General features: G+C 38.8%; 3 protein-coding genes across 8 annotated transcripts in view; all 3 read left to right on the top strand.

The window, feature by feature from the left end:
* PROM1 (prominin 1) overlaps positions 1-3,705 on the top strand; it is a 58,719-nt gene extending 55,014 nt beyond the window's left edge. For all 5 annotated transcript variants that reach the window (XM_079307420.1, XM_079307421.1, XM_079307422.1 and 2 more), the window contains 2 exons: positions 1,970-2,010; positions 2,237-3,705. In XM_079307420.1, coding sequence (XP_079163546.1) covers positions 1,970-1,988 — 19 coding nt within the window. In that variant the 3' untranslated portion in view covers positions 1,989-2,010; positions 2,237-3,705. The remainder of the gene's footprint in view (positions 1-1,969; positions 2,011-2,236) is intronic.
* Positions 3,706-6,064: 2,359 nt separating this feature from the next.
* On the top strand, positions 6,065-6,774 carry FGFBP2 (fibroblast growth factor binding protein 2; the record flags this gene model as incomplete). Its single annotated transcript, XM_079306983.1, has 1 exon — positions 6,065-6,774. Exon 1 carries the CDS (start codon positions 6,184-6,186, stop codon positions 6,772-6,774), a length of 591 nt encoding a protein of 196 aa, XP_079163109.1. The 5' UTR covers positions 6,065-6,183.
* A 17,160-nt stretch (positions 6,775-23,934) lies between these two features.
* On the top strand, positions 23,935-26,512 carry FGFBP1 (fibroblast growth factor binding protein 1). Of its 2 annotated transcripts, none has more exons than XM_079305739.1 (2): positions 23,935-24,054; positions 25,400-26,511. In XM_079305739.1, exon 2 carries the CDS (start codon positions 25,425-25,427, stop codon positions 26,139-26,141), a length of 717 nt encoding a protein of 238 aa, XP_079161865.1. In that variant the 5' UTR covers positions 23,935-24,054; positions 25,400-25,424; the 3' UTR covers positions 26,142-26,511. The 2 variants fall into 2 exon arrangements, with proteins under 2 accessions (XP_079161865.1, XP_079161866.1); XM_079305740.1 differs by having other exon boundaries at positions 23,949-24,054; positions 25,404-26,512.
* Positions 26,513-27,448: the final 936 nt, after the last annotated feature.

Genomic DNA, 27,448 nt, shown 5'->3' with positions numbered 1-27,448 from the left:
TTTCTTCATGCTTTAGAGTGAATCTCCTAATTCTCTGGGATTTTTTTTTTTTTTTGCATGATTATTCACTATAGCAAATGCTGTAGGATGTTTATTTCTCAAATATTCTTTACATAACAGCAGATATAGAAGTAATTTCCTGCAACTTAAAGTAATTGGTAAATCTGATCTTAAAAATCCATGTAATCAGTAATTTAGTCAGCACAGTGGGTGGTCTTAAATTGACAAACCTATTAAAATGCTCTTATAGCAGATGAAAGTGATAGGATGGAAATGCATTTTTACTCCTAAGTAGGGTTTTTTTAAAAGTGGTGAGAAGAGATGTCCTGGTTCTGCAGGTATTCAGAAAGCATGACCATAGAAAATGGGTGTTTGTGCATGGGTAGGACTAGAATCATAAAGCAAGAAGCTCAAGTTACATTTAAAAAAGGAGGACATTGGAGTTATTTTCTGCCTCTGCAGCTTCTGTGCTGTAGAACATTAACTGCAAGACTCTGTTTCCAGGGGGATAATATTCAGTATCCCACAACTTCATTATTTGGTTTTGCAAAATTTGCAAATTGCTTCGGAAAGAATTAAATTTATGTTTGAAATCTGTAGCTCACTGTGCCTTACTTTGCAACTTCATGACTGAATGGATAGGTGGAGTATAGAGAAGGACACCACTGTGCTTTAAATAACATGTGAATAGAGAGAGCTCTTAAGTTTGGTTACATCTGATGATGATTACAGTGATGAGGATAGTTATTATTATCTAGAACTGTATTTTACAATAATTTATTACTGAACAAATCTTTATTCCATATCTCCTTCTAAAGGAAGTCTTCATATAAAAATATTTTTAGTGATATTTATGATCACAATTGTTGTGGTCTGTTGTGCACCTTAAGGGTGCTTACTCCCCAAATTAACTGACAAGGAGTTTAAGTCAGAAGATCTCTCCACTGGCATATCTAAGGACTCTCAGTTTTAATGACTTTCAGTATTTTACATAAAAGAAAATGAATAATTTCCCAGGCTTTAGAATTCCTTTTCTGGTCTTTGAATCTTTTATATTACTTTTAATATGCTTGAGGTTCATAGCATGTTTTCTTATGATATTTCAGTCATGGATAAATAGTTCAATTCAGTATTGCTGAACAACCTAAAAATAACTAGCATAAAATAATCTTTTACACAAGATCCACTGGTCTGGTCCTGACTTATTTTGATAACATGATAAAATTTAAAGATTCAGTTTGATGCAGTGATGTCTTCTGATGTGCTAATGGAGGTAATTTGAAAAACTGCTAATTATGGCATACATGCTTTGAATTTCTCAGTATGGAATTCCCATATGAATAAAATCTTGATTTTAATTTTCATTTCAGCATACTCTTTGCTTTTATGCTATTCTTGATTTTTCTCATTTCCTACAAATTACTTTAGGAGATACTTTGATAGCTATATGACTTTGAATAGACCTCTGTACACCTATACTTTTGCATGTGTAAAGAATCCCATAGGATTGGGGGATTTTTATCCTTCAAAATCTGTTGGATAATTTTGCTGAAAAGAGATGCAAATATTTTTGTAACACTAGGACATGTAAATGCAAGTCAGAGCTGCATGTCTCACACAGGTATTTTTATACACATGTCAGAGATACAAATAACCTCAAATGCAGCCACCATTTTTGTGAGATCAAAATGTGAGGCTGGATTAAATTTGCAAGAGAGAGGTGTTAAATAGGCAGTGCAAGTATTCATTTCAATCATGAAACAAGATAACCCGAAAGGTTGGTGAAGAAAACCATGAACCCACTTCCTCTTGTTTGAAAAATGCTTGATTAAATGAGTAAAATATTGAGAGTATCTTAGGCCAACTGAGCTTGTCTCACCTAAGTTAGATGCAGTATTTCTGTGTAGGCACAGTTCCATTTGTGGGCAAAAGAAAATGATATGTTTGTTTTTTTTTTTTTCTCATGTAGCTCTGTGGAACAGTGGTAACACATACTGGAAACGTTAAGGGGTAAGTAATAAGCTTAAATCAATTTTAGATCTATTACTACTTTACTATTTTAGGAAGGGCTGCTCTGATTGCTGCAACTTGAGTGGGCTGTAAGGTCTAAAACAAAAAAAGGTTAATCTGTCATATTGATGTTCATAATAAAATGCATCCGTTTGTTCTGTTTATATTACATTAAAATTCAGTCTTTATGAATTTTTTCCTGAATTGTTTTTGTTGTTATTTCCAGGCTATATAAATGAGGCTCAAGACTCTTCTATGGGAGCACATCATTTTTCTTCCAAGCATATTGGCTTTTCCATTCGTCTGACAAATCCTGAGCCACTTGTTTTATGTCAGCTGTACTGTAAATCCCAATGTACTATTGAATGTTCTGCCATAAACTACTGTACAGAATATTTTGTGATCAAGGCACTGCCTCTCAAATACCACTGTTCAAGGCTTGAATTAAAATGTTCTTTTAGTTTTTTACTTTTTTACACTGGGCTTTCTACCTTATACATCACAGTATATAAATTAAGTAGATTAACAGCCTTTGTGTAGTAATTCTCTTAAAATTGTTCAAGTTCTTATCTTAAATTGTTGATTTGTGTTAAATACAGTACATACACGTTTACATAAAAATACATTTTGTATACAGAGACTTTTGTATATACATTTTTCTTAAAACTTCTAAGTGTTTAGTTAAGATTTTAATATTGTATAATACTCTTCACAAATGAATTTACCAGCATGATCAGTGTTGCTATTTGGTGCTCTTGAATGACTACATTGGACTAAATTTGGATTGTAATGGGGTCCATAGTGTCTCTGTGTGTCTCAGAAGCTCAGCTGCAGTTTTGTTGTCTCCCTCTTCATTTTTTTTTTTTTTCTTAATTATTTAATATTTAGTGGGTTTTGCTGTATAGACCTGAAGGGGACTTTTTGGAGAAGTTTGTTTTTAAACTTTGGGTGGGAGGGTCAGGAATATGTGGGATGCATAATGTAGTGAAAAAGCTAAGCTTTCTAGAGTTCAGTAGTACTCAAAAAGAGCATGAGGGATGTCCTATGTTGATGATTTTTAGAATGCTTTACATTCTCTATCTTCCTTTTCTTCTTTCAGACCCACTTCTGTAATGTCCTTAATAGTATCACTGTGGCTCTTTTGGAGGCAGTGATAGTATTTTTGCTACATAATATTAAACTGTGATTTACAATATTGACATTCAAATCTGTTTAGCAATTGGATTTAACATTTGTACTGTTAGAGTTTTTCCTTGAATTTAGGCAAATGGTTGAACTGATGAATTAGTTAACAGCAGACTTTATGAACAAGGCCAAAACTATGTTACCATATTTTACTATGTAAAACCTTCTGGCAAGTGAAGTAGTCAATATATTGATCTAAAATAGTATCTCTTCATCTATCAGTATTGTTCACTTTGTTTCAAACAGAGTTCATTGTCTTGAAGTAGAGATAATTCTGTACATCATTATTATAATTTTAAAGAAATGCTGAAAAGTGATACTAGTCTTTAATCCAGAATAACCTTAAATTTTTCATTTTTATTTCATAAATGGAAACATTTCTAATTGACAGGATGTAGCATATGTGTATATGTAATGTTCAGAACTTCAGATTTTTAAAAGTTTCTATTTTTAATTTGAGAAAATGTTCCCAGCTCATTTAAATAAAAAAGATCTTGCTTAACTACCTTATGTTTGGTTCTCCCTTGTTTTGTTGCACAAAAGTCTGTCAGAAGTGATTTGCACAGAGTTAAAATATTATGAGAGTGAATTTTTTTACCCTGATTAAAAATTTTTGCTATATTTGACTTTGGCAGCAGGAAGGATTGAAAGAACTTTGACTCTAGGTGAGGGAGCTTCCAACTTCCACCAAGAATATGAATTATGGAAAGATGGTAGGATTCAAGCTAATGAGCTATGCAAGCTCTCCATATAACCTCTTTCTGTATAGCACTGACAGCAGAATTAAACATTTGCAAGTTCTTCAGCTCCCCTGGTTCACTGCTGGCATCCTAGCTTACCTTGTAAAAGGACAACTGTTTTCCACTGATATGAGAGACCACAAACTGTTTAATCTGAAGCACAGGCAGACAGGACTGAAATGTCAGATTTTAGAATGAAACTTGGTGGGAGCATGGTAACTTTAACACATAAATATATTTGAGTCCAAGCCTTGACATTTCTCCTAATCCTTGTAGTTTATTTGTTCTCATGATTAGACTTGAAAAACTTTGAGAACAAGAGATCTGAAACTGGTATAAATTAACTTTAGAATTCTTTTGCACTCTTCAGCAAATCTAAAAATTCTCAGTGCTGTTGTGCATAACAAAGTGTAAATAATACATTTGTTTGTCAGATAGTTGGAGGTATTCAAATTCTTGCAGTAGGGGTTTGAAATCTTTGAAATTGAGTGTGAGATGGGTAACAAGATTCTTCTGGCTTGCTGGCTGAAGGGTGAAAAGACTCCCCAGAAAACAATGGAAGAATGAATGGTAAGTCTTAATGGTAGGCTTATGCCACTGTTGTTTTAAGACTTGGCTGGAGCCATGTCACTGTGCCTTGAAAGAGAGAGGAGGAACTAATAGAAAGAAGGTGGAGATGAGGTCTCTGCTAAAAATGTTATTAAAATAGCCATGGAGAAGGAACAAAAAGAAAACAGGGTTGTTCTCTCTCAAGTGGTATTCAGTCATGGGAACTTGATGGAATATTGACTGGAAGGTTAGGATACCCAGAATGGCTGCTCAGGTGGCTGCATCTTCAAGCAGGCAGCTTTGAGATGTTCTGGGCTGCCATAGCAGCACAGTACTCCTGTCCCTCCTCTATTAACAAAGGTTTTTTTGTTGTTGTTGATGCTGTTCTGCTTTGCCATGTGTGTTAAAAGGGATGGTTTTGCCTTGGTATTTTATTTAGCACTACCTAGTGAGTGACTAAATACACAAAATACTGTTTTGGTTCATTATGTGTGGCCAGTCTTAAACCCTGAGTTCTAGCACCCCACAGTTACTGAAGCATACCTACACAATCCAGTAGCCCTTCCCAGGAGCTGGTCAGCTCAGGCTGGCTGTGGCATTTATGTCTTTGGAAGAAGTGCCTGGTGGGGATCTTACTAGCCATAATAGTACTGTGGATTGCCACAGCAGGGGAGGGATTTTTCTCATGACCTTCTGAATGCTAGGGGAGTTAAAATTATTTTTCTTTAGCTCTGTTTTTAGTTAGTGCAGCAGAAACTGCTAGGACAGGATTCCGCACTACAATATTTCTGTTCTCTTGCCTTTGTTTTACAGCATTTTTACAGCTCATTTGTTAGAAACAGGAAAATGTCTATTAAAAAAAAAGTGATGAAGCACAAATATCTGTCTGAAATGCTCTGTATTCTGCTCCCCTGCTGCTGAGAACTGTGACAAGTTAGTTCTGCTGCCTTGTTCTTTTGGCTAAAAGTGAATTGTGATGTGAAAATGATGATAAAACTTCCAAATGTTTGGGGTTTTTTAGACCTGTAATACCTTATTTTGCTCAAGCTTTATTTCTTTTCTTGCATAGTATTGTATTGCTTCTATAGCTTCAAGAATGTGCAGTTGATCCTTCCATACATCCCCACTGCATGTCAGGTGTGGACAAAAAGAAGAGCTGGAGTTGCATTCTTACTGTGAAAATCCACAGAAAGCCCATTCCACAAACCAGCTTTTTTACCAGGAGACTTTCACTATCAGGACGCTTAAAATCATTCAGATGCAGAGATTGCTTTGGCACTTCTTTTACTTTGATATGTTCTTACAAGCTTTAGCATGAAGATAGCTATAAAGCAGCTGGAGAATGGAAAATACCTGTTAAAAATCAAATACGACATGTTCATCCTGGGTAGGAATGTGCTTTTCAGTTATACAACTACCATTCTGTACTTAACTGCATTTACAAGACTTGTCTTGTTACCTTCTTGGGAGTTCACACTCCCAAGGTTATTTGACACTCCCTCAGGCTATAAATTATGGGCACTTGCCTACTGAAGTGTGATTTATTATTTTTATAAAAATGCCCAACCCTTACATCCCATGTTTTGCTGGAAAGAGGCTTCTTTGTGCACTGAGACTTTAAATTGTGAGCAGCCATTTACTTTCTGCTTTCACTTCTTTGGCTTGTGTTGTTCAAGGACCTCAGTTCACTCCTCTCACCATGAAGAGTTTTGCTCTCCTTTTCTTAGTTGTGATCTGTGGCATGGGAGGATTGGGACAGAAACTGAAGCCAAAGAAAAGAAGCAACGGTGAAGAAATCAAGTTTCGGACTAAAACCAAAGATGTGTGCACAATCACCATGAGTGGTGATGATGAGGAGATGCAACTTAGAATTGAATGTAAAAGCCAAGGCATGTCCTACTGGTGTGAATTCACTGGCAAGCCATCAGTCTGTCGTGCTTTTAGAAATAATCCAAAGATTTACTGGAATCAGATCGCTGCAGAACTCAGGAAGATCCCGCACGCTTGCGACTCCATGGATGTGTTGAAGATCACCATGTGCCAAAAGGCTCCCCCAGAAGCTCTCATGAGGCAAATAGCTGCTGGTGTGGAGCCAGAAGATCTAGCAGACCAGGAAAGATCAGCCCAGAAAGCTTCCATCCCTATGAGAGAAGCAGGACAAAACTCTGACCCAACCCAACATGGTCGAGGGTCTGAAAATGAAACAGAAGCAATGAAACTGGCACGGGAGCATTGCTGGGAATCTCTGCATGGTGTCTGCTCCTACATCATTGGCATCCTTAGGGGTTAAGGATTTGCTTCAGGTAAAACTAATCTGCAAGCACAGTAGAATATACCTAGGAGTAATTCTGTTGTACTTTGATTTTGGGGGTCTCAGGGATGTGGAAAGGAGGTGCTAAGCTTGCTTGCTAAAATTTTAACAATGCACGGCCTGTTTTGTGGCTTCTGAGGAGCTGGGCAGCTTAAATTTACAAAGATCCATATTGGTTGAGGACCCCCATACAGCCTCCTGTGAGGTGATCTATGTACTGAGATGTTTGCCCTATCTGTTGTTAATCCTGTGGTATTTCAGTTCTGTTTGAATTGGGCTAATTTTTGCCTTCTGTCACTCCTACCCTCTTGTGCTGACTTCTGGATTTACACCAGAGAAGTAAGATAAGTAACAAATGTATCAGATCCAGCAAATGCATCAGTTAGATCACACTACATTCAGAGACTGAGGGAATAAAGCTTATTCATCAAAACTGCTGGTTAATAATGAAATACTTAAATCTAAAAAATTAGTTCATAAATGCCTTGCAGAAATGTGTAAACCCAAGTGGACTGTCTTGGTTTGCAAGTCTGTTACTGCAGAGGCAATAGGGGATCACATACAAGCACTTGTTTGGTAAGTCTCAGGTTTTTAGCCAGTATTAAAAAAGACAAAGCCTCTTATTTCAGAAATAATTGGTTTGAAAACCACTTCTGTTCCAGCTCAGAGAGAAAGCCAGGATCTGGTGAGTGGACCTGGCAAACTTGAAAGAAATGGGAGTAAATGCAGTGTGAGCTGGCAAGTGTTTAGGCTGCTAATGATAATTTCTGCCTAATACAGCAAAGTGACTAATTCTTTTCTCTCTTTTTTTATTTGTTTTGCAGAGCAATGATATTACAGCTGAAGAAGGGTCCTTGCTGCATTGATAATTTAGACATAAGAATTTTGGTTAAAATCAATAATTTCTATAAATCTTTTAGCTGTTGCCTTTTTAAAGAAAAAATGAAATTTTTAAGAGCTCTGAAAAATTCACAAAACTAGAGTGACTGTGCTTGAAGTGTTAGGATGAACTAACTGCCCCTAGGCTTGTTACACACCGAGGTGTACTGCATTTATGTAACCAAGGATCTGTTTGACCTTGCATAGATGTTGGTGTGTACTGACTTGCTTCAGTTTGTTAGAGATGAAAGCTGTTGATGATGATACAGTTAGTGCAAACAATAAAAATAAGATTTTTGAAAAGTTACTTGGTGTGCTTTATTGAAATTTTGACTGGTTCTGTTTGTATAAAGTCACGGTATTTGACATGTTTCTTAAAAGACTGTTGGTAGAATGTGTAAGAGAAGTTACAGGTCTGAGTCATTGCTTTCCCACTGTGAACAAGTTTGCATGAATATTAATATTTTCAATGTTATGAGGTTTATATTACAATAGTGGGTTTTAGCCAGCAGGAAAAATAAATCATAGAAATAAGAGAATAATGTAATAATACATTTCTGAACATAGCAGATGAAAAGTGTTCACCAGTGATGCATCTGCAGAGTTCAGGGTTACCAGGAACTGTTAGTGGTACTATTAATGTTTGGTTTCAGTAGATATTCTGAAAAGTAGCTTACTTGGCAGCTTAAGCATTTGCCTAAATCTCAAAACACAAAACAAGACCTAATGGCCTGCTGTCATATTACAGCACAATCATGTTCAGTTTATTTTTTATCAATGATCCCTTTTGTTCCCAGGTGAGTTTCACAGCAGGAATGTAACTGGAAATACTTCATACTGTAGAATTTAGTAGTGCTCTGTGTTTGCCTTGCAAAGTTTCTTCTGGGTATTGTTCACTGAAGTACTTCTCCAGCTTTACTCACAGACTTGTAATTCTCACTACACTATTCCAGATCTTTATTGTTCAATCATTAAGCTTTATGCCTTGTAACAAAAGTCTTGAAATAATTTTCTTTCTCCTAGCCTCTTGATATATATGGAAAAGAATTGCAAGTCATGAACACAGAATCAGAGCAGAAGGTTGTCTGTACAAGGCAGAAATATAATTTGAATGCAGATAAAATGTGTAAGCTGTATTTTTTTTCTGCCGTGAATCCAATGTGGTTAATTTTCACTTGTGATCTCAATTACCATTGCCAGGCTCTTGTGCTGTGAGTAAAAAATGTACTAGTACCCCTACTCACCTAATTCTGTCATAGAAATTAATATAATTGTCTGATTTGAAAACGCACAATGCATCAAAGTGATATTAGAGAACTGTTTGCAATGATAAGGGGAGGTTGGGGGTTTTCTTGAGCTGTGTTTTTAAATATTTTAAAACTCCTGTTTACATATGATGCAAGAATCCACTCTGCAGAGTGAGTATTTTGCAGTAGTATCCACAACAGTAATGTCCTCAGAAATGAGACAGTGACTTGCATTGGGAGAATTCTGGGACAATCAGTTAGTGGGAGAAAAGAGGAGGTTTCATCAGGCCACCAAAAGAACATTTTCCCCTTTATGCCATCTTCTTTTTGTGTACAGTGTGAGCTCAGGAGGCAGCAGAGTTGTCTCTCACTTTATAGAACTCTTGATACAGTCTAAAATTTGTGGCCATCACTAACTCTGCTCAGCAGAGGACAAATGCCATCTGCCAGCATGCTGTTTTCCCAGGGAGCTCGTGTCTCATTTCAGTGGAGCAGGACTCTGCTGCAATGGGCTCCCTGTACTGTGCTGCCTGGAATGACCACCTGAAGTTTCACTGTGGGAAGCAGAGATCAAAGCCTTGCACTAAAGGCTCCCCTTTAAATAAATGGGTTTTGTAACTTACTCAGGACCATAGTTCAGCACCACATTTCAGAAAGAGGTGAAGGTGATGCATGCCATCAATTTCATTTTATTGGGAAACACTATGCACCCTCAGCAAGTCAGTAAAATAAAATGATCTTGCTTTCAAAATGTTTAAAAATTGGATATTAGCTGAAATATCCCACTTCAATGTAACAACACTGACTGTATTGGCTACATTGCCATTTAATTGTGTTTAAAACCAGAAACCTACAGTCATTTCACTTTCCTTCTGAGTATGAAAGTGCTATTCGTTAATGAAAGGATGAATTGAGAAGTGTTTTTGGTGAGTTTAGTGCAATCTTTGAGTACCTCATGAATAAATGGAACCTCCTGTTTCATTACTTTTAGATGAGCTAATTATTCCTCTATGTGTGAGTACTTCAGGAAATCTCTCCAAGTGGAGGTGGAATTTGTCTTTATCTTCCTGATTTCAGAGGCCAAAAAGGTTTGTCTGGGTTCCTGCAGACAGGGAGACAATTGATACCCAGGCTGGTACTTCTGCTGATAATTCAGTCCACCTGCCTCAGCATCCTCATGTTTACATTTCCATAGAGGCATCACAAGTACTTCCTAAAAAAAAAAGGAAAAAAAAAAAAGAAAAATTAAGTATTTGGAGAACCTGACCTGTGTATGCTGTTCAGCCTGGAGACTTGGGGAAGGAAGCTAATATCTGACCCTCAATCCATATGAGAAAGCTGTAGAGAATAGAGAACCAGGCTCTTCACTCATGTGTGATAAGTCCTGGTCAAAAATTGATAGAGGTGAGGTTCTATAAGTGAAAGGGAAAACATTAAGGAGGATAAATACAGGAAGGGATTCCTCAGAGCAGCTCTGGAATCTCCATCCATGGAGCTTTTCAAGACCAGCTGGACAAAGTTTAAAGCAACATATTCTGAATTAATGACAGCTATGCAGTAGTGCACTCTGCTGTTTTCTGAGAGAATTGTTTAGGTGTGTTCTCTGGTCATTCTTGCATTGTAGGCAGCATTATGTTTTGCATTCTTGATTTTTCAGTAGATGTCATAGTCAACATGACATGGATTTTAGGGACAGATATCTCTCACGAAAGGACAAAGGAAAAACTAAAATTTCCCCAAAGTTCCCCATTGCTGTTCCTACTTCTGTGGAAGCTTTATGGTTGTCACTTTCTTTTTTTCTGTTTCTCTTGCTATTGTTTTGCTACTTTTGAAAGTCTCTCCTTTCTTCATGGAAGAGGAATCAGGTACAGCACAGGAGATTTTTATTGTGTTCTCTGCTTTTCCCCTTACAAATGAGAATTGTTCTAATCAGTTTTCAGAAATTATTTTACAGTGACAAAAAGTATGTGGTAGATACATAGAGGTGGCATATACAAGAAAAAGAGTAAGAACTCAAGGAGTAAGAACTGGTGCAGTCAGTAGATGACAGGACATTGATGTTATCTCATGGACATGTTCACTTTCCCATCTTGAATACAAATTAAACTGCTTGAATGATAGGCAGGAGGCCAGGTCTGGATTTCCAGAGTAGCTGTGCCACTGTATGTACAGAGCAAGAATAAAACTAAACATCTGTCAGATTTGGAGCATAAGTTCTTGCTGCCCTCCTCAGCAGCTCATGAAACTGTTTTTGTGACCCGCTGCTCGCCGCAGGCGTCCCTGCCATGGTGGCTCCTGCTGCCTCGGGGCTCACAATGGTTGTAGTCAGGAAGGGAAACAGAGGTGTCCTTTAGATTCTGCTGGCTGCAGATGTAAAAAACCCTGCATGGCTCTGTCACTACTGCTGTGTACAAATTAATGTGCTGGTGGTGACATTGGTTGCCCCTTTATTTGTCTTGCTGATGTAACATGAGGGCACTCCAACAAATGCAGCTGTAATAAAGTGAAGAATGTGCATAGGGACTAGGCTGGAAGGAAATGGTGAGCACAATTCAGGCTCTGAATTTCCTCTCCGTTTCCTCTGCTGAGCAGCCCAGCAGGAGGCAGGGTGCTGTGCCCTCCTGCCCTGTCCCTGGTGCTCTGGGGCTGGGCTGTGCTCTGGGTGCTGAGTGGGCTGAGGATGGGGTTTGCTGCCAGGTGCTGGGCTCTGGCTGTGCTCTGGGTGCTCATTGGGCTGAGGATGGGGTTTGCTGCCAGGTGCTGGCTCTGGCTGTGCTCTGGATGCTCATTGGGCTGAGGATGGGGTTTGCTGCCAGGTGCTGGGCTCTGGCTGTGCTCTGGGTGCTGAGTGGGATGAGGATGGGGTTTGCTGCCAGGTGCTGGGCTCTGGCTGTGCTCTGGGTGCTCATTGGGCTGAGGATGGGGTTTGCTGCCAGGTGCTGGGCTCTGGCTGTGCTCTGGGTGCTGAGTGGGATGAGGATGGGGTTTGCTGCCAGGTGCTGGGCTCTGGCTGTGCTCTGGGTGCTCATTGGGCTGAGGATGGGGTTTGCTGCCAGGTGCTGGGCTCTGGCTGTGCTCTGGATGCTGAGTGGGCTGAGGATGGGGTTTGCTGCCAGGTGCTGGCTCTGGCTGTGCTCTGGGTGCTCATTGGGCTGAGGATGGGGTTTGCTGCCAGGTGCTGGCTCTGGCTGTGCTCTGGGTGCTCAGTGGGCTGAGGATGGGGTTTGCTGCCAGGTGCTGGCTCTGGCTGTGCTCTGGATGCTGAGTGGGATGAGGATGGGGTTTGCTGCCAGGTGCTGGCTCTGGCTGTGCTGCAGGGACTGCCTGGGAGCAGCTGTGCTGGGGCAGGGGTGGCTGGCAGGGCCCTGCAGGAGGGTGGAGGCCACAGCACCAGAGACACCAAAGTCTTTCAGGTCACCTTGGTAAACTTGGGCCGTGGACAGGTGGGTTTGCCCCCAAGGGGAGCACCAGAGCAGGTGGAGATGTGGTTTTTCAGAACAAGATGTCTGTCTTTCCCCAAGACCTTTCCCAAATGCTGCTGTCCCCATGGCCCATCCCATGCCACTGCCTCTCATCAAAGAGATGCTCCAAGACTTAAGTCCCTCTGCACAAATCCACATGGTGTTTGCCACGAAGGGAAGCTATTCCAGGACGACAGGAGGTATTTTTCACAGTAAACCAGACCAGGAGGGGTAAGAGCCATTAAATGACAGAACATCACCTGCAGTCACGAGTTTCCCCTGCCTTCTTGGGCCTGAAATCTTTTGCATAGCTGGAACCAGCTCAGTATCCTTTGGTTTTACTTCACACTGATCACATGGCATCTGGATAACTCAGCTCAGAGTAAATCAGCAACTGAAAGAAATCAGAAACACCATTTCCCTTCACCTTAGGGAACTATAAAACTTTTTATAGAACTCTGCATATTTCACCTCAGCAGCAGCAGAGCAGTTTTCTTTGGCAGGAACATAATTCATTGAAGCACAATAGAAACAATCATAATAATTTGAAGGAAAAAGCAATATTAGCAATCTTTTTTCTTCCTCACTATTATTTTTTTAATTGTACATAAGACTTTTTGTCTTTAGCACCAGAAAAAAATATTATTCTGGGTATATCATGGCCCTTTTTAAGCATCTACATTTTAGTTTAACTCAAATAGCAAAGAATAGTATATGACTACTTTGCAGCTACAGTGTAATTTACATAAGCAAAGAAAAGTCAACTGCCTTGGACAAGAAAGCTGTGTAGAAAATTGACCAATTTTAGCATTTGTGACAAGAAAGGCACATTGTAAGCATCTGAGAGACAGGAATAAATTCACCTGAAAAGGACATCCTCAGGTTTTTCGTGTCTGTGTTTCTTCTGCCATATATAAAGTTTATTTTAAAGATAATTCTTGCCATATAAAGACACGTATTTTATTTTCTAGTGTGCTTTCTGCAACAGCTTTGTGTGAGTGCATCACTTGTCAGCCCATAGACCTGGAAAGGAAAACTGAATGCAGCAGAATACTGTTCTCAGCTACGAATTTCTCAGTGGTAGATACTGTTTAAAACTGTAATACATTTTATTTCTGCATTCCCTTCTACTTGTGTATTTCAGGATGTTTAAAGAAAAAAGAAATACGAACATGACTTCTTGCATCTGTGTGACACAGACATGTATCATTACTTGTCTTTAAAAGGTTAGGAAAGAGAGATGTGTAAGGCAGCCTCTGACAGCAGATGTGTCAACAGAAACTAGGATGTTAAAGAGTTCTACAGGTGTATTTAAGCAGAAGCAAAAATTTAACACACAGTTCTGTCATTCTGCTAGATGAGTACACAGATGGGAACATGGCAATGTGCAGTGGGGGCTGCCAGGCAGAGCCAGCCTGTCCAGCTGTCTGTCTGTCTGTCCTCAGGGGCTGCTGCACATGGATACAACACTGCCCTGCAAACCTCCCCCTTTCTCAGCTCTTGCTGCTTGTGGTTCTACCTGCCTGCATATCTTCTCTTTCAAACATAAACCTGTCATGCTGCAAAGTGCAGATTAATATATATAGTGTGCCATTAAGATATATGTTGAGCCCAGTGAATACAGTCCTGCTATGTGTGCCAGCACAGGGTTTAATATGAATCTCCCATCTGAATGCAGCAGTGTTTCTCTGGTTTAGTTATGTTTATACTTAATTAAAACCATTACTCTTCACTTTTTTTCCATTCATCACCTTAAATACAACGATTTGAAGAAGGGAGAAAAAGCTGATAAGGAGAGGAACAAAGATAATATTTGAAAAACCTAGTCTTGTGGTTTTATATTTTATAAAAGCTTTGTGCAAATACTAAGCATCTAGTCTGGAGCAGCTAGACCAACAGAGAACATATTGATGGGTTAACAGGAAAGGGCCTTTGATGATGCCAAGGTTTCACTGATTACTCCAAAACTAAAATTTACAAGTGTCTATATGGCAAGAAGACAGCAATGAATAAAGTGGCTTTTGCACTTTGCAATAATTCCATTTTATGTAATGCTTAAATAAATTATGGTTTAAATTATTTTGTGAGATCATTTCATTAATTTTGTTGACCTTCAAAAATCTCTTTTTGTCCTTTCAGAAGCTGAAATGTTGCAATTTTTATTCTTGGTCCTGTCTGGTGCAGCCCATCTCAGCCCTACTACAGCAGTGGGTCAGTCATCAATAATGTACATAAAGTACTCACTATCTAGTAATTAAAGATTGTGTTAAATAGTGTAGGATACAGTTCCTGAAGGCAGTGGATGGGCAAAGTGGGAAGTGGTTATGGGAAGGTTGTTCTTTAACAGATACAGCATTCTGCCCTGTTCCCAACCAGCAGGTTTGCTAACAAGGACTTAGGTCCTCTTTAGCCATACAGGAGAAAAATCCCTGAATTCCTTGATGGCATGGAGTAGGACATAGATGTGAGATTCCTCTACAGGCACAGAAGAGCAAATAGAATTAAAAATTAGTAAAAGGTTACTTGGTTCAATTAATGTGACATCAGAGAGGAAAGCAATAATTTAACTAGAACTTGAATTGGGATTGTAGTGCTGCACCTTCAGCAGTAACATACTGATGCACTGCTTTTCACCCATTTACAGAAAAGTTACAGCTGACAAGGACAGAATTATTCTAAAAAATGTCCTAAATATTTAGAATATTGCTAGTTCTCTTCAAAATCATTAAAATGTATTAATGCCTCATGTTATGGATTATTAATTTCTTGTCTGTTGATGATCTCCACATGGAGGAGCTGTAGAGTTAGAAATGATCCAAGAAAAAGCACTTCAGAGATATCTTCTCTAGGTTAACTGAGCCACCCCCAAATCTATGATAAGTGTTGAGGTATGTGCATCCTTTCAGCATTTCCTAACCAATGTGAGCTCCAGAGCCTTACAGCTTGCACTGCTTCAAGGATAACCCAAGGATCATGGAGGGTAAACTTTATGGCTAATCCTGTCACACTTTGAGGCCTTGTGGAGGCATAGCTTGTGTTAGCCCAAGACCACTTTCTCTGTGTAGCTGAAACAGCTTCTTCAAAAGAAGAAGTAATAATCTAACTTAGTCAAATAGTTGTCACAACTGTGACTGCACCTTCTTCTTGTTTTTTGCTGGGACAGATGCTGTGGTTTAGGAGCCAAGGCAGTGTCAATGCAGCTTGGACATCAGTATTTTTAGTGACAGAAAAGAACCCTGTGTTCATTCCTTTTCACCTGGAAATGAAATAAAAATGCCTGTTAGTTTTTTCAGGATTTAGGTCTCTGTGATGGGTGACCCCAGGCACCAGTGGAAGCTCCCACAGCCACTCATTTGCTCTCTCCAGTGGGATGGAGGAGAGAGCTGTGAGAGAAATAGAGAGGAAGGAATCTGGGTAGAGATCAATACATTATAATAAGTGAACAGAAAAGGGGAGAAACAACAGCAGGTGATGAAAAGACATTTACTTTACACCTCCCCCAGGCATGCTGGTGCCCCCTGAGTGTCTGGGCTGGGGTTTCTCTAGAAGGACACCCCCAGTTTTGCTGCTGTGTGCAATGTCCCACAGCCTGGAATAGCCCTGTGGTCAGCTGGGCCAGCTGTCCTGGCCCTGCTCCTTCCCTTCCCTGGCACACCCCAGGCTCCTGGCTGGACAGGGGGCACAGTGAGGGGCAGAGAAGGCATTTGTGCTGTTCAGTGACAGCTACAACATGGGCACAGCATTAGCACTGTTCTAGTCACAAATTTAAACACAGCACATATGGGCTGCTATAAAAAGCTAAATCCATCCCAGCCAGACCCAGCACAGTCTCCTGCACTATGAAGTCCATGGTTTTCCATTTCTCTTTCCTGATTTCCTCTTCCTGGAACAATTTCTTGGTTCCTATTTCCATTTTCCCACTGTACTTAAGAAGTGTGCATGAAATGAGTGTTTATTCCATAGCGAGTGCTAGAAGCATCTGCTGTGCTTGGAGCCAGTGCTAAGCTTCACAAAATTATAAAGCAGTAATAAACTCATGAGAGTTTATGCAGTATAGTTTCTTAGTCAAGGTAGAACTATCCATTCTTCTCTCTCCACACAGAATATGCATCAGTCTTTTCAACAAATATAGAAACAAAATCACTAATATTAGTGACCATAAGAGAAAGAAATTATTTGATGTCTATTCTATTCTATTCTATTCTATTCTATTCTATTCTATTCTATTCTATTCTATTCTATTCTATTCTATTCTATTCTATTCTATTCTATTCTATTCTCTCTCTATATGCACATGTATATTTATGGATACAGCTTAATTTATTTACAGACTTAAGCTTTATGCAAAGGGTCATGAGAGTAGATGAGGACCAGAGTTATCACTATATAATTATCAGACTTTTGAAAGTCCATGTATTCTGATCAGGAATTAAAGAAAAAATAGAAAGGAAATCCAAGTGTCTTTGATTTCTGAAAGTAAAAGGTTCACATAATATTCTCTGGTTTACAGAAGCCCAGACAGAGCCTCAAAAGAAGTTGTCAGCATCTAGGGATGAATCTCTGTCTAATATATCACATCCTGGCCTGAACACACTCTGTCTCCAATTCCATTTGTGTTGATCTGTGTCATGCTGCAACACCATCACAGTGTGGAAGAATTTCACTACTGATCTACTCAGAATCTGAAATGTTCCATACTATAACCCTTTGCTGGTCTTGGTTCACTTCACCTAGGCAGGATCAGTTAGTATTTCTGCTGTGTCTACACAAAGTAATTCAGTACTGACTAGTGCATACATCAGAAAAAAACCCCAAAACAAATACCTAAGTAATCTAAAATTCCCACTAAGAAAGATAAATTTTACCTTTATGAGAAGGTGGATTATAACTAGAAGAGTTCTCATTTCTTACTTTCACCCTCCTGAACTAACTCTACAAGTGCTGCCCTAATGCAAAAATGTTTTTCTGCTGATGATTTCATGTACTGTGCCCATTTCTGCCTTCTCATAGTTATGTATGAATTGCAATCACCCTGTGCAGACTAAAGGCAGTCAGTAATTTACAATGGCATATTTTTGTTATTTTACTCATTTTAGCCCTCTGTAAGACACCCATCTTTTGTCTGATTGTATTTCTGAAGCTTTTCTGTTCAGACAGAGAGGCTCTTGCATTGCTCTAAGCTATGAAAGTCTTAGCAGACTAAGACTGCAATTAGTCAATAGTTTTTTTTTTCCCCCTGGCTGCCAAATCAACTTGAGTGTGTCCTGAATATCCTAAATCTATGCTAATAAATCTAGCAGCCAGCCTGCTCAAATAAAAGCACATGACTTTGAAATGACTGTATTTGGGGGATCTTTAGCTGTGCTTAAGGTAGAGAAGTGATTAACTTGCATCAGAGCCAAAAGTAAATGAAAATATACAAATTCAGATTTTGAGGTTAAGTTCTTGCTGATATTGGAAAGATCACTATGAAACACATTTCAGTCTAGTATTCCTTTTAAAATTTACTTTTATTCTGAGATTTTCTTTCTTTTTATATAAAATATATCCCCTTTTTCTGTGAAAGACAATTCCTACAGAAGAAAATGAAACATTTGAGGGTTTTTTATCTATCAGATACCATCTCTTATTTGGTGACCCTGTAACATTATCAGAAGCATTTAAAATCTTAGGGTCTGCTTAGATGTGGATATGTTTACTGCCAACTCTTGTCATGTATACTAACAGTCTTTTTTATCATGGCATCAGCATTTAATATCCTGCATAGAAGATGGTAATCATGTTTATTTAATGGCAAATATTTATACTTCTCTAAATTGTTTCAAAGTCATGGCAAACTTTCTTTAAGGTTGATCTGACATACTTTCACAATAAAATGAAGGGAGAGGAGACATCTCAAATGTCCCTTGTCTGAATTCAGAAGGCCTCCTCCTGCCAAGGCAAAACACTTTGTAAACTCCATTTAACATCAAAACTTTGGGTCTTCCATATATTATATGGGGCTTTTGTCTCTGTATTATCTCATTAAGCAAAAGGAATTTTCTCATTATTTCAAAAACATTCCTATGCTCCATCGTGGGCTTGGACCTGCTTTATTTAGTTAAAACCTCTTGTATTTTTGTGAAAACACTGCTGTCTTTGCCTAGAGAGATACAGCAGCTCTCTGCAGGTCTGAAAGCAAGCTCTGCCTTTTCCAGCTGCCCATGACAGTGCTCAGTGAGCAGAGCAGTGACAGACTGACAGCTGCTCACTGCCACACATGAGCTGGGAGCCAGGGAGCTGAACCTGTGCTGAGCAGAGCCTTGGCACTGGTGATGCCACAATTTTTTAATCAGGATGTTCCCTACACAATGCATCACCTAAATAAAGAAACACTACATGTAAAAGCTACTGACATCATAGATGAAGAAGGTAAACAGCAATACTAAACTTACAAATGGTGGATAAAATGATTAAGATTAGTTTCACTCACTGTATGAAGCAGAGTGTTCACTCAATTTACTAATGTTTCAGGAATTTAGTCCTTAAATGCAAATATGAACTTCTGCATGAACTGGAATTTGCTATAAAATAACCTTACTATTTAATCTTGTAAAGTGCTCTTTTTTTTTATTACCTTACAATATAAAGTAGTCATTTCATTTCTGTTGTTCTGTGATTAACTTATAGATAATGCTCTTTTGAATTAGCAAATGTTTGTTTCTTTTTATTTGGGTTTCATGTTATTAATTTTCATTTGGATGCCGTTCTGCAAATTCAATTGTCAGTTTTAGCTAGCCTGTGAAATAATTGGACAGTGTTAAAGACTCAATGAAGAGAGAATCTGATGTCTTTTTCTTGTATTTACTTAACTAATGTGAATCTAACCCCAGGTCAGAAGTAACTGAAAATTGTTAACTGATGAGTTTGCTTCCACTTCTTTCAAGTAATTGTGCCTCCATGTAGAATAATTAATCAGCAGATCTCAGTGCACTGAAACCACCACTACATTTTAAATTAAACAGCTACTTCCAGAGAAAGGCCAGTAGGGTGTGGAATATTCTGTGTTGGGCACAGGCAGCGAGATGCAGAAGAGTTGGTGATGGTGCCATGTGTGACAAGGATTTTATTGTGTGCAAAAGGGCTGCAGCACTTAGAGCTGTTAGCATATTGTCTTTTGTAAGTGCTCAACTCACTCAATCAAGAAGGAAATCGAGTTAGGAGTTCTTTGCCTGGAGGTTGTTTGCCTAGGGATGGGAATGCCACACCAGAGAGCAGCCACAGTCCCTGCAAAAAGGATACTGCACTGGGAGGCAGAGGAGTGACTGCCACCTCTGCCAGCTCACACACTTAATCTTTCAGCAGGTATTCCTAGAGAAACGATGTACAGCCTGTGCCTGATTATGTTATGTTAATGAACAGCACAAGGACAGGCCACTTTGTTTTAATTACAGTAAGAACTCCATATTGATGGTGATTATTACACTAAGAACCCATATGGATTGACACACCAAGAATTGCTTGAATGCTGCAGGATAGTACTGATAGACCCCAATTTGAAATGTAAGTAGCATCACTGATGCTGGATCTGTTTTAATTTGTTCTGCCTGAGCATTTGCACAGAGAAAAACATCTTTATGTCCACACATATGACTGACAAATAGCTGATATTCCATGGAATAGAATATATTTTTAGGTGGTCAAAAGAGTTCAATCAACCATTTATTATTCATAAATTAAATTAAAGTTTTACTGTTTGGACATAAAATTTAGTTTTTATTCTGTGAGGAAAAAGCTATGAATGAACAGGAGCCTCTTGATGTCACAGAGGTGATACCACAAGAAATTGCAGTTTGCAAATAATGCACCACTGCAACTAATAGTATAAATGATAATAATTTCCTATATAAAAATACATATATGTGGATAATATTTAAGCAGCAATAAGAACTAACTGAGAAAATACCATGCTTCTTCCACACCAGTGAATCATAGCTAGGAATAAGGATAAAATCCTCTTCTCTTTGCTTAAAGAGCAGAATTTAATTATTGATTTAATTATAACAGTTCTGTTGAAAAACTGAAGATGCTAATTACCAGTCCAAAGTTTCAGTCAAAAGGCACAGGAGTATTTCTGGGCTGAGATTTTCCATACAGAATTTCCACTGGGATTTGGATATCCATGTTTGAAGCTCTCAATAACTACCTTTATTTACTAGTGTTGCAAATTTTTTCCTATGCCTTTTTGTTTTAATAACTCTCCATAAATTTTACCTTCCCAAATTAGCTGTTCAGGTTTGCCATTTGTTGCATGGATCAAATTGTGATGAGTTGTCTGCATTATTTGTTCTGTGGCTAAACTGGGAGTGTATTTTACATGAAAACAACATTTCAGCTCAGCAAAGGGCAAACTAAGGTGTATTTTAAAGTGTGCATGACAGAAAGACAAAAAATGCTTTTAAGGAGATCATATCATAAACAGGTTTTGCAACAACTTTTTGTTGGCAATTAGATGCTAATTAAGCATCCAAGAAATTGAGCTCATACTTTAATTTTGTGTACTTTCTTTTCAAGATTAAAATTGAAGTAAGTGACTGTTCTGATCACCTGATAGGACAGCTCCCAGAAGGATTTCTGAGGCATAGGATGAATATGTACTATAAACACAGGTAGGTAGAAGACATGCACAAAACATCAGTTCATATCTAATAATAACATAACAAACCAAAAAGACATTCTGAGGGCATAGCAATAAAACTGCCTGTCCAGACCAACCTCCATAGACTGAGGCTGTTTTTTCATACACCTAAATGTGTAAATCTTGGTTTACTGAGATTTTGAGTTCATCTAAGAAGGTCAGGCAAGAGCTTCAACTGGCTCAAGACATAATCCCAAAGATGATAAATCCCAGGTCAGCAAGCACTTGCCTGCAGAATTCTCTACAGAAGCTTCTGCACACTAAAGAAGGAAGATCTGACATGACCAGCCTGCCACAACCTTGGGGAGCAGCAGAAACCAAAGCAGCAGAAAGCAGATCTTCACTTTTGCAGCTTTTCTATGCCTGTCCTCCCCCCTTTTTATGAAGTAGTAGATTAGGCTGATATGTCCTATTGACAATGGGGCAACTCAACTGAGAGTGACACTGAAACTTATTTTGCTCATCAAAGCCATCAAAACAGGGAATTTTGGAAGTGATGAATGGTGGTGCATAAATACTTTCAATACCTTGTGGCTGGTTTCACCAATACACTGACAAAAAAGTCATTGCAACATCATCTACAAGAAAATTCCCTTTCCAGGTGAAGAATCTGGCATCTCCTTGTGAATACCTCTGAGAAAGTCTGTGACAGAGCTGGGACAGGAACACACAGCTCCTTCCTGTGAATCATGTGCTTGGTCACATTTCCCATGGCTCTTTACATACTTGTAACCTTCCCCTCCTGCCTGTCTGGACACACAGTTCAGCCCCAGTAGGAAGGCATGTCTTGGTGGTTTGGTGAGGTTTTTGGCTTTGGCAGTTCCTTGCCAGAAGAACAGCTTGCTCAAAGCTCTTATAGCTGAACCAATACCCTCATCTGTCAAAATATTTCAATTTACAGTATGTTTACCCAAGCAATTGGGCATGTTAAAACTGTACCTAAATTAGTACCAGAACATGAGGTTAGCACAGCCCTTTGGCTTCATGCTGTCCCCAGAGTAATTAGCCCTGATGAGAGGATCATTAGCTACAGCACAGAGCCACACTAATGCAGCTGCACAGTTTTGAGGACCCCAGCTAAATACTAAATCCTTCAGATGCTACTGTGCCTACTATGTGGTATTAGTTTAGGATTCCTGAGCATGACAGTGCCTCCCTTACTTACCTCTTACATTGTCCTGCTTCTCTGATTCCTTTCCACCATACATTATATTTTCTGATCCCTGAGTCATCCCTGCCCCTAATTCATCATCCCCTGCCAGTGTTAACTACTAATCTCTCACATTTAGTGGACTGTGTGAATAATTTCAAACACATTCATGCCAATCAAAAGTGCACAAAGCACATCTGATGGCTGAGCTCAATCCAAAAGGAGGCATATCTTAGGAGACAGTCCTGACATACAGAACAAACCCTCTGGATTTCAAGTAAATGCATCCCATTCTCTGCATTTCTGTCTTGGACATGCTGCAGAATTGCACTTTTTGTTCCTAATTTTTGTTTCTGTTTTTTTTTAAAGAAAGTTAAGTCTCCTCAAAGCCAAACCAGTCCAGACAATGCCTTGTCTATAGATCTGTCCCTTTGTATCATTCCTTTTACATTGGATAGAAAAGAGCCAAAGAGGATTATCTGTCTATATATTACACCAGTTTCTGCTTTTCTCTGTTCTTGAATCCTTTTTATTCTGATATTCCCCAAACATATACAACAAATACATTTCTTCAGTAAAACCACCTGAAGCACAAGCATGAAGAGGGATGCCTATCACCATCTCTGAATGTGTTTCTAGATTTATCTAGTGCTCTTTCCTTCAATCTGGTCCCATAATGAGCACTCATGATGTAACCCACATCTTCAGACACATAAAAGCTGCAGAGAGGGGGGAACATAAATCATGGCTGTGCAGCTAAAACTTAGATCTCTGTCACTAATTCTGCAGGAGCTCGAATTTGTGCCTGAGTTTCATGCTTATGAACACTGTCCTAAATGCAGTCATAAAATCAGAGAATGGTTTGGACTGGAAGGAACTTTAAATCCCATCTAGTCCAACCCCCTGCCATGGACAGGGAACCTTCACTAGAACAGTTTGCTCAGGGCCCCATCCAGCCTGAGACCGAACATTTCCAGGGATGGGCAGCCCACAATCTCTCAGGGTAACTTATCCAGTGTCTTGCCACCTTTATCATATAAAAAATTTCTTCCTTATATTTCATCCAATCCTAACGTATTTCAGTTTAAAGCCATCACCCCTTGTGCTATCATTACATGCCTTGTACAAAGTCCCTCTCTGGCTCTCTTGTAGACCTCCTTCAGGTACTCAAAGGCTACTGGAAAGTCTCACTGGAACCTTCTCTTCTCCAGGCTGCATTCACAGGAGAGGTGCCCTCTGATCAACTTAGTGGCCCTCCTCTGGACTGGTATTTCTTACTATTCAAATAGTTATTTATTTCAGGAGTCTGAAGTTCTTCAATATAGTTTTTTTTTTTTTTTTTTTTTTTTTTTTGTGACACAGGGTAACAAAAGTTCAAAAGGTGACTTTGAAATGCTTTGTGGAATTGTTTTCATTATCATTATCAAATTCTGCCAAATACAATGATAGTGCAACACGTTGAGGGCGTTGCAGGATACATCCTTCAATAGGTAGTAAAAGATGTTTTAGAGAAGCTCACGATCTGATAAAGTTCTTATCATTGTTCAGGAGGAGGGAAGGACTTGGCTGAAGGAACACCTAAATTACACAAGCTCACCCTGCCACCCCCATAGCCAGGTGGTTTTTTGTACTGAGAAAGAGAGCTGGAGCTTTTCCAGGGAGGTGTGTCAAAGGTAAGTGAACCTGGCATTGAAGTATCCTATTGTGTTGTAACAGTCTCTGCAGACCCGAAGGTGTGTCCCTGCCTTTATAAACACCGCCTGCTCCCCCGAGCAGCTCCGACTCCTTAGGGAGAGGGGAATTGCATCAGGAGCTGTGTTTGGGTGTCTCCAGGCCCTCTGCAAGGTATGGATTTTAGTTATCTTATTTTGCACTGTTTCACTTGCAGCAGAAAGTCACTGCCAAATTGTTATCCATTTTGTAATGTAATTATTTGCAATTATTTGTTGTAATTATTGATGATAATAATAATAATAATAATTTGATGTAATTATTTGCTGTGCTTGCAACAGAAATGTGAATACCATGAGGTTCCCTATAGAAGGGTTTATGGACTGAAAATTTGTGTGTAGTGCAGAGCATGCAGCAAGTTGAGTAGGAACTGAGTAGAATGTGCTCACATAAGCTGCTACCTGTGTACTCTACATTCTAAATTCATGTAACTAAAGATATTTGTAGATAACTGAATGTTGAAATGGATTCTTTATTAGTGTGGCTGCACATGAATCTCTGCTAACACAAAAACTTTGCTTTCTAACACAAAAACATAGAGATAACTATAATGGAAACATCTAAAAAATACATTTAGGGACTTAATCATCAAAATGCCAGGTTTAAACCCCTCTCTGATCCTGAAAGCTGCTTTATAATGGCAAACACCTACAGAAATAAGCATGCTCTGTGCAGATGCAGGGATCACCTTGATAATAATTGGCTAACTAGCTACATTTCAAAATTGAAGTTGCACATTGATTCCCTGCAAGCTGGTGGCTTGAAAAACAGCCCACTGCACTGCAGGTTATCTTCAACAGCAAAAAGGTAGTTCTGCTTGTTTAGCAGTCAAGGTGGAAAAGGATGCAACAATAGTTACTTTTTTGTGTTTGACAAGAAACTATAACTTTTTTTTCAGAGTAAATTTGAAATACTGGCATAACCAGTGAATTACAAGGATTTTCAGGATGCTTGCAGAATAGTTTTCCTCAATTTGAACCAGTTTCCTTTCTATCTGGTATATTTTTGAAGAATAGTCAGAGGTTGGAGTCAAAAATGCTTATGAGAGATTGTGGGAACAACTGCTTTATTGTTATAATTTAAGATATTCATCTGAGATTAACAAATCCCAAGTTCAAATTCCTTCTCTGACTGCAGAAGAGATACGAAGGTACCTCAGCCACTGTAGCATGTCCTGGCAGTGATTCCTCTGTTACCTGTTTCATAGATGGCAAAGTAACTAAAAGTTACTCCACACATCTTACAAGGGTAATTCATAATGGTAAACCAGGTAATTCATAAAATGAACCAGGTATTACTTACACAAAGGACAGATCATTTTGCTGATAACATCACTTTAATAGGTACCAAAGAGCAGTGCAATGCCTTGTCTGAGAAACTCCAACTGTCAAATGTAATACAGCATTGAGTGAAAACGGTTTCACCTTTTTTTTTTTTTTTTTTTCTGTTTGCTTTGAAGGCAGATAACAAGCAGAACAGAGACCATGAGGATCAAAAGCTTTGGACTCCTTTGTGTGTTGATGCTGGTCTCTCAGATGCTACTAGCCAACTGTGAGAGACAGAAGGAAAGAAAAAAGGGAAGACAAGGCATAGAACATGGTGGAAAAAACCAAAAGGAATCTAACCAAGGAAATGAAAAAGGGCAGAAATCAAAAGGAGGAAAATCATCTCTTAAAGGCAAGTTTAAAACCAAAGAAAATGCTGAGTGCACCTGGTCAGTGACAGACACAAATGCTGTTACTGTGAATGTACAGTGCAAGCATGGTGACAATGAGTTCTGGTGTGAATTCTCTGGAGACCCTTCCAGCTGTGCACAGTATGCAGCAAACCAGAAATCCTACTGGAAACAAGTCTCCCGATCACTAAAGAAGCAGAAGCAGATTTGCCAAGACCCCAAAAGTGTTCTGAAATCTAAATTATGTAGGAAAGGCCCACAAAGTGCTCACCTCAGGCTGACTCGCTCAAGCCTACTGACAGCAGTGGGTCCTGCCAAAGAGAACTCAGTGCATCACACAAAAGAAGATGTTCAGACTCCAGCAGATGCCTCTGTGACTGAAAAAAGGCTGGAAGAGAGTCCTCAAGACTGTGTTGAAGATGTAGATTACATTGACCAGAAAAAGGTGGCTGAGGAATACTGTCCAGAAAGCTTGCTTTCCTTCTGCAACTTCTTTATCACAATGGTCCAAGACAAACGATGCTGAGCAGGTTCCTAAAACTCTGAATCATGCAAGCCTGGTCTCTTTTCAAACCATTCCAGATTTTATTCTCGTGTTATATAGTGTATATAAGGAAGAAGGGATATATTTTTCTGATTTTGTATATACACAACAGACTACTCTGGCATAGTTGAAGGGGTTATAGATGTTTTGTGCCCACAGATTGCTCCCCAGTGGATGTGTTACCAGTGGATGTTACGTGCTCTGTGCACAAGTGTATCAGTAATCTCCTTGTCCCTCTTTGAGCTGTGCTAGCCAAAGTGATGAATTCAGTGCCATGCACTTCTTGGTTATGTACAATGCTTTTCACCCAAAAATTATGAAGAACAATAAACTCCAAAATACATTAAAAAGTATTCCTTCTTTCTCTCTCTGTGTTTTAATAGATTTCCCTGAAAGTGCTAAGCCTTTGTCAAAGAGTGATCTTTCAGAATATTTAGGTGAAGTGTTGTTTATAAAGTAGTTTTAAAAATATTTCTGCAGCTTTGCAGATTTCAGCTTTTGATAACAAGCTACATTATCATTAGATTTTCACCACTGTAGTAATGAAGGGCGACAAGATTTTCTGATTTGTCAATAAGTGTGCAAATCTTCAGGTTTTAATCTCACCAAAGGATGTCAGAATACTTTTTAAACAACAATTTCCTATTTTTTCCTACAGTCTGTCTGAAGCACATTGCACAAACCTTCTGGTAGGTAAACAGAGACACGGGGATAGAGAGTTATATCAGTTTGTACATAGACCCAGGACTGGATCCTTTATTCAACAACTAAAGAGCTAATATTCAACACTACTTGCATGTTTTTTTGAAATTCCATAATCTTTTATCTTTCTGTATGGAGGACACTACTACTTTTTTCTTCATTAAACTTCATCTGTGTTAAAAAACTCAAACAAACAAACAAAAAACCACAACATATAAACCCCACCCAAAACTCCAAGAACAAGGTTTTAGAAAGTGCAAAGGTAAATAATGACTGCTTATCATTCTTAATTTTTGAAAATTCAGCTGGAAGAACTGTAAAGTAAAACTTGCACTTTTCCTGTGGATCTGGGCACAGAAGTATGGTCTTCTGCTAGTGGTCCATTTGAGAAAACTTGAAATTTCATGAAAGACAATTTCCTTAATAATTTTAGCAAATTAAACCAACATTTTCATGTCTTGAGAAAATATAGCCTGTTTCCTTCTGTTAATATGTCATTGCTAGAATATTTTTAAGATGGGTAGTTATCAGTTGAATGTGGGATGCTGCTATTAGTCAGACAAACTGTATTTGAGAAGGATTCAGAT

This window comes from Erithacus rubecula (genome assembly GCF_903797595.1).
Source record: "Erithacus rubecula genome assembly, chromosome: 5".
Lineage (NCBI taxonomy): Eukaryota > Metazoa > Chordata > Aves > Passeriformes > Muscicapidae > Erithacus > Erithacus rubecula.
This window is presented reverse-complemented; position numbering and strand designations above follow the sequence as displayed.